Source organism: Nanorana parkeri, unplaced genomic scaffold (assembly GCF_000935625.1).
Source record: "Nanorana parkeri isolate BGI_ZX_2015 unplaced genomic scaffold, ASM93562v1 scaffold823, whole genome shotgun sequence".
NCBI lineage: Eukaryota > Metazoa > Chordata > Amphibia > Anura > Dicroglossidae > Nanorana > Nanorana parkeri.
In genome coordinates, this window is record NW_017307091.1 from 534,289 (window position 1) to 540,711 (window position 6,423).

General features: G+C 46.4%; 1 protein-coding gene across 1 annotated transcript in view; it reads right to left on the reverse strand.

Moving 5' to 3' along the window:
- Nucleotides 1-3,760: 3,760 nt before the first annotated feature.
- MSTO1 (misato 1, mitochondrial distribution and morphology regulator) overlaps nt 3,761-6,423 on the reverse strand; it is an 8,258-nt gene continuing 5,595 nt past the window's right edge. Inside the window, exons 11-14 of the mRNA XM_018565224.1 lie at nt 6,150-6,325; nt 5,862-5,966; nt 5,107-5,222; nt 3,761-3,989 (exon numbers count right to left, since the gene is read on the reverse strand). Of these exons, the coding sequence (XP_018420726.1) occupies nt 3,763-3,989; nt 5,107-5,222; nt 5,862-5,966; nt 6,150-6,325 (624 nt within the window). The 3' untranslated portion in view covers nt 3,761-3,762. The remainder of the gene's footprint in view (nt 3,990-5,106; nt 5,223-5,861; nt 5,967-6,149; nt 6,326-6,423) is intronic.

Sequence of the window (6,423 nt, forward strand, 5' to 3'; positions counted from 1 at the left end):
GGGGGGGGGGGTGACACCAAAATGACTGTGAGTCACCTCTGATGGTGTCAACCGGTGCGGGCCGCACCCCCTTGTGACGCCACTGTATTGCATGTATAGTGCACTCTGAATATACACAGGGCTTTACATACTATTTATTCACATCAGTCCCCACCCCCAAGGAACTTACAAGCTAAGGTCCCTATCTTATATGTACACATATTAGCAGAATGCGTTTGAAGTGTGGGAGGAAACAGGAGCATAACAAAAAATCACAGGGCCCCATAGCAAAATTTTGTATTGATCAGAGTGAGTGCAATAATTCTACATATAGTTATATAGTTAGTCAGGTTGAAAAAAGACACAAGTCCATCGAGTTCAACCTATAGAGAATTAATAAATCAATCACTGTTAACACTAAACTGATGAGCGCTAAAGGCTTTTAAAGCGTCACCTTGGGCAATTTCGGGTGCTGTAATTTTTTGCTATTTCACAGGCGCACGCAATTTTTGGGCTTAACATGTTTGGTATCTATTTACGCAATACAACCCCATCTTTTATATTTTACCTAAAGGTGGGTATTATTTTCTGTTTATGTGCACTAAAATTCATTTTAGTGTATTGTATCTTAAAAATATTGATTTAATAAACATTTGGGTAAATATAGCGCACCATAAAAAATTGCAATTAGTATTTTTTTAATTCTACAGGGCCTCTGTGCCCAGAAAATATATCTTTATGTATTAAGCATTTTTCTAGACAAAAATTCAGATGTTATCATGTGTCTGAAAAAATTAAGAAATCGCTCCAAATGGGAAGTGGTTAATGAACAGGATGCAAAATGAAGAACAAATAGGGATGGCCGTATGAAGTGGACGCAGTTCGAACTCTCTGCTGACTGATTCCATGTCCAGATTCTTTCAAAACAGACTTCATAAGAAAGATCAAACCTGCTTCAATTATTAGGTTAGAAATCTTTCCATAGGGTAAGGCAATGTTCACATCTTGATAAGCTGTATCATGCTTGGATTGCTTTAGACATCTATACAATAAACTGTGATCTTCCACAATATATAAAACTATCTGTGACATCCCTGTGAGACTCGTAATGTTCATCACTGTATAGCAAGAAGGTTGCCTTGGAGCTCTTGGGGCAAATTATGTGTTTTGAATGTTTTGGGATATAAAACTGAATTCCTTTAAGACATCTGAATAAATGAGTTGATTGTAATTATGTAATGCTGGATTTATTTTTAAGTCATATTATTGGGATAAAACTTATTTAAAATGGCAACAAGCAAAGAGCCTTTTCAAAGAGATATAATGGCTTGGTGTTAATGATAATGGGAGTGATTAAGAGGGGGGTGTTAGAGATGACAAAAATGATAATGGGGGGGCGTAGCTTAGCAATGGCCGAGTGCGGTTGCATTCCGCCGGAGCTCTGCACAGCACGGGCCAGACCAACTCTTCGGCTCCCGATTCTGGGGTCTTACCCTATGCCCAAGTTGAGATGCACTCCCTGTCTGCACGGGGAACAGAGTTCCGGGGCGGTATACAGTATTTTTCTGCTTTAGCTGCCGGCCTACTCACCAGTAACCAATATGACGCTGACCCATTTTGCATCCACGGCAGGCCCAACAGGCAAGACTCAGCCGGTGCAGGCGTTGGGCTTCACTGCACACCACTCTTATCAGTCCTCCAGCTTCATTGATCCTGACTCCAGAGATACCAGGAGGTGAGTCCCCTGCTGGCTCACCAGCCTCACAGGCCTCTTCACACCATGAAGCACAGACAGAGAGGTGAGAGATCTTCTACCACGCCTACCCACTAAACAAGATCTACAAGACATGGCTTTGTCCATTGTGGACGCTTTATAAAATGAACTTCATGATTTGAAGCAGCACATCTCAGTAGTCGATGCCAGGGTCAACGCAGAGGAAACTACCACTACATCACTCAATGACCAGTTGTCTGCCTTGGAGTCTTCAATCGCTCAAACCCCTCTGGAAAGCCCATCCCCAACCAGGGCCCTTCCAACCATCCTGCCTTGAATTGTATTGTAACTGTATGATGTAAAGTTCCTGCACAAGCTGTTGGCTCTATTAAAAGCCTATACAAATTACAATATAATATTGTGCATGTGCCTCAAAGAAAAAGCAAAGACAAACCCTGCCTGGAGTTATGGATTCTGGGAGTGATACAACAATTCCTTCCACAACTTTCTTAGAGTCTCTGCCTTCATCACACCTCTTGTTAAGACTTCTTTCCTTTCCAATGAGTCTGTAATACTTTCTACCAGAAATGTCATTATAAGTGGTTGAGTAAGGCTGAAACTACCTTCTCTTTGTACAAGACCAGAAAGGGTTCTTACCAGGCAGAGTTCTCCCATGCCTTGCAGAGGTGATGGCAACAAGAAATACCACCTTGTGACAGAGCGGAAAGTGGAATACCCCTTCTGATCAGTTGGACTCTGTGGGATCCGAAATTGGTTCTCTCAGTACTAGAAGGCAGTACTGAGAGAACCAAATTCAGATCCCACTGAGTTATTGGGAAGCCACTTGGAAAACACCTTAAAACAAATGTCTTGATCAAGAAAAGGGGACGTCAGTGGTTGGCAGTACTGCGATTTTGGCTAGACAGCCCATTCCTTATTACCTGTATCGATAGACAGATGGAGGCCTTATATGATAGTCACCCTCTGTGGCCCCCAAATGCCCTTCCCATATTTCACTATTCTGAAACAATGATTATCAGTCCCTGCCATACAGCCAGAGCGATAGACCTCCATGTAATGATGTCCATCTATATAGAAGATGAACGTCACTCAATCATAAGCCAAAATCTAAATACAGAACAAAAGAGTGCCAAGTCAGCAGAGCCACTGCACCTTCTACATAGTCTGCAGAACTGCCTTGCCTTCTATCCTCACATGAGAAACCGTTCATTATTTCAGTCCTTGGCTAGCAACCCTGCAGTCATGGCCAGGAAATTGTCCCGGAAACTGCCCAGAGTAGAGCAGGCAGAAGTGTCAGAATTTATTTTCCCTGGCACAAAATGGCACCTGAACCTCCTATAAGGTGACCTGAAAGGGTGACAGTGACCCCAAGTGGGTGTAAAGGTGGGAAACATCCAACAGAGGGCAGCGCCTCAGCTCCTTAATATGGAGATTCTCCACCCAAAGACAATCCCCTTATTTTGGTTCCAAGGCTTTGCTGGGGTCGGCCAGAAGAAATTTTAGTCATAAATATGAAACACGAATACAGAGCTCCCCCATTACTGGGTGGCAGAGTTCTTTGCCCTTTAAGGCTTCCTGAGGACCAGATGCTCCCCATATAATGTACCGACCTGATGACCATAAATGATGAAGCTGTCAACGCCAGAAAAGGCATCTCTATCTGTAAGGGGGGGTGTTCCCCCATTTCTCCTTCTGTGGTAGTGGTGCCACCTGGGGTCAGAATGACATAACATACTTGTCCAAAGAACACCCCCCTTAATCCCCAATCCCGTGTGACTCCCTTCAAAATTGGGCTCTTTACCAGGGTGACTGTGTCAGCAACAAGGAAGAGGAGTATGCCTTAATGATGGATCTGATCCACAGCCTGCCCAGCCCGAGGATGATTAGGATGACACAGACACATGAAACCTCTACAGATTGGTTTTAGGATATTTTATTTGTGACGTAAAATTCTCAGTTTTTGGATGAGCATATTCGGAGATTTGGTTTGATTTAGTTGCTGTGTTTAGTAGCGGCGTATCATGCTCCATATGTTGTAACAGGGACAATCAGTCGCTGTCATCGCTGACTTCACCTTCGTAGACCTGATAGCAATGAGCAAGGCTGCGCAGGTCGCTGATGACTTCTTTAAATTCCTCCTCTTCGATGCCAGCCGTGGAGTAATTGGCGCAACGTCTGAGATCCATCTTGGTGACCTCATCGCACAAAGCACGCAGACTCAGGCGGAGGGCGCTGGAGGTGCGCAGGGCGGCCATAACAGGGACTCCATCTACAACTGAGGAAAGAAATGGTTACTGTTCAGAGAGCCGCATTATAGAGCACAGGAAGTAGAGATTTGATTGCTGCGGTCACAGTTCAGGGAAATCACCACTGTGTCCAAATGTATGTGCATCCATCCCCTACTCCCTTCTGATGCCTGATATATATAAAGGAGGACAGAGGGCTGGGTCATGACAAGGAACTAGGGATGCACAAATATCAGTTTTTTGGTATCGAGTACTAATATTTTTTCCCGGTACTCGCCGATACCACATACCGATACCGGAAGTCCCATTGAGGAAGCCAGGTGGAGTGTAATGACTCGCCGTCCGGCTTCCTAATTAGCCAGGAACCCGGGCAGTGTGAAACATTTCGCCACCCAGCTTCCCGATTAGCATGGAGCCGCCTTTCTGGCCAATCAGGAAGCCGGGCGCTGTGTAATGACTCATTGCCCGGCTTGCTGATTGGTTGTAGCTGGTAATGACTTGCCGTCCGGCTTCCTGATTGGCTGGGTTCCCGACCAATCAGGAAGCTAGGTGGCGAGTCATTACACGCTGCTCGACTTCCTGATTGACCGGTGAGCCATCACCAAGTGACGAGGGAGCATGGAGCTGGCTTCCCGACCAATCAGGAAGCTGATCAGCTTGTAATGACTCGCTGCCCGGCTTCCTGACACCGGAAGCTCAGGTAGCGGATGTAAGCATCGGAGCATTTGGGCGAGTACAAATATTCGGCATCGGCACCGATACTAGTAACGGTGTCAGTGCCTCCCTAGAAGGAACCACAGTGCATGATGGGGGATGAAGATGTCCGACATACCTGGAAGTGTAGAATGCTGAAGATTTGGACAGACATCTCATGTTAGAAAGATCAGAAACTCAGGGGGGCCTCAAAAAGGTCACATATCAGGAAGGTCGGAAACCCAGCCCCTCAGAGGACTAAGTATAGTAACTCTACTTTGGCAGGAGCTGCTTTTTGGATTGGGTCACACAGCCCCAGTGTTTGGGTACCCTAGGCAGGTACCACTTTGGAGGGTTAAGAGCAGAGTGTCTGTGTGCCCCTTATATGGACAGTGCCTACAGGAGAAACAAGACACTCTCCTCCAGCTTCACAAAGACAACATGGAACTTCACCTGTGGAATCTGTCAGCGGCTCCTCCATTGTGTAGCCATCTCTGGTGATATAGCGGGAGAAGAACTGAGGAAATGTAGGGCCCAGGGTGCAAGGGGACCCCAGGAGGTGGGAAACGCTGTGCAAGGAGGAAAATTCAACATAATTATAAGTAGTAGTGATCCAACACTCAGTACTAATCACCTGATACCCCACAAGTGGTGATCCAACGCTCAGTACTAGCACCTGATACCCCACAAGTGGTGATCCAACACTCAGTACTAGCACCTGATACCCCACAAGAGGTGATCCAACACTCAGTACTAGCACCTGATACCCCACAAGTGGTGATCCAACGCTCAGTACCATCACCTGATACCCCACAAGTAACATCTTTCAATATCTCTCAGCAAAGTCTCCATGCCCACCAATTAACATGATCCCATACCTCTCACCAAAGTCATCACAACCCCCCAAAAAAATCTAGTGTCTCCCAGAATACCCGGTGGGGTCCCATAACATAGGCTGCCCAATCTGTCTAAACTATAGTTTTAAATCTCCTATAATCAGATGTAAAGTGAACCTGTCACGGCCATGAAATCCACAGGTATCCTTTATCGGATGGTGATTGGCTGCCTGTCTGTACCGCCCTCAGCAATTGCCATCCGTCTCACCAGTGACCCATCTATCAAGACTGATGTGACATGAGTGTCACTGATTTCTATAATGTCCAGCAGGAAATGGCCAGCTAAGTGTCCTAATCATAGATTGCACCCACCTGAGTGTTCGGGGACAGGCGGCAGACAGGTAACATTGGAGCACCTCCTCTCCGCTGGCGCATGCATGTAGAGACGAGGGTGGCCTTGTCCTAGCTGGAAGGGAGCTGAGGATGACATAGGAAAGAGTTAAAGAGGACAGCAGCGCCATATGTTCAGTTCAGCATTGTACATGTGATGTCACTTCCAAAGTCTTCTCCTACACTGGTCACATACAAGACAATCTGATTGTAAAATCTGCAAGAACATGAAATAAATGGGATGTCTGGGCTCCCACATTACACGGTTACCCGATCTGCTGCTGTCCGGGTATTCCTCTCAGAACCACCGACTGGGAGAAGACTGGAGTGTCGTCCGTGCATGCTGACAGACAGCGCCAGGGAGGGGAAGCCATGTGCGGAAGGAGACCGTCAGGGAGAGAGGAGGAGCCAAACGGGAACGGGAGTGAGCAGGACGCTGTCAGCATCTGCATAGAGAGGAAACTTGGTGACACCCAAAAGTGATCCCACCGCCCACACTGTGTTCCAATACATCCTGCACACACAGGGTTCCATTACACCCCCC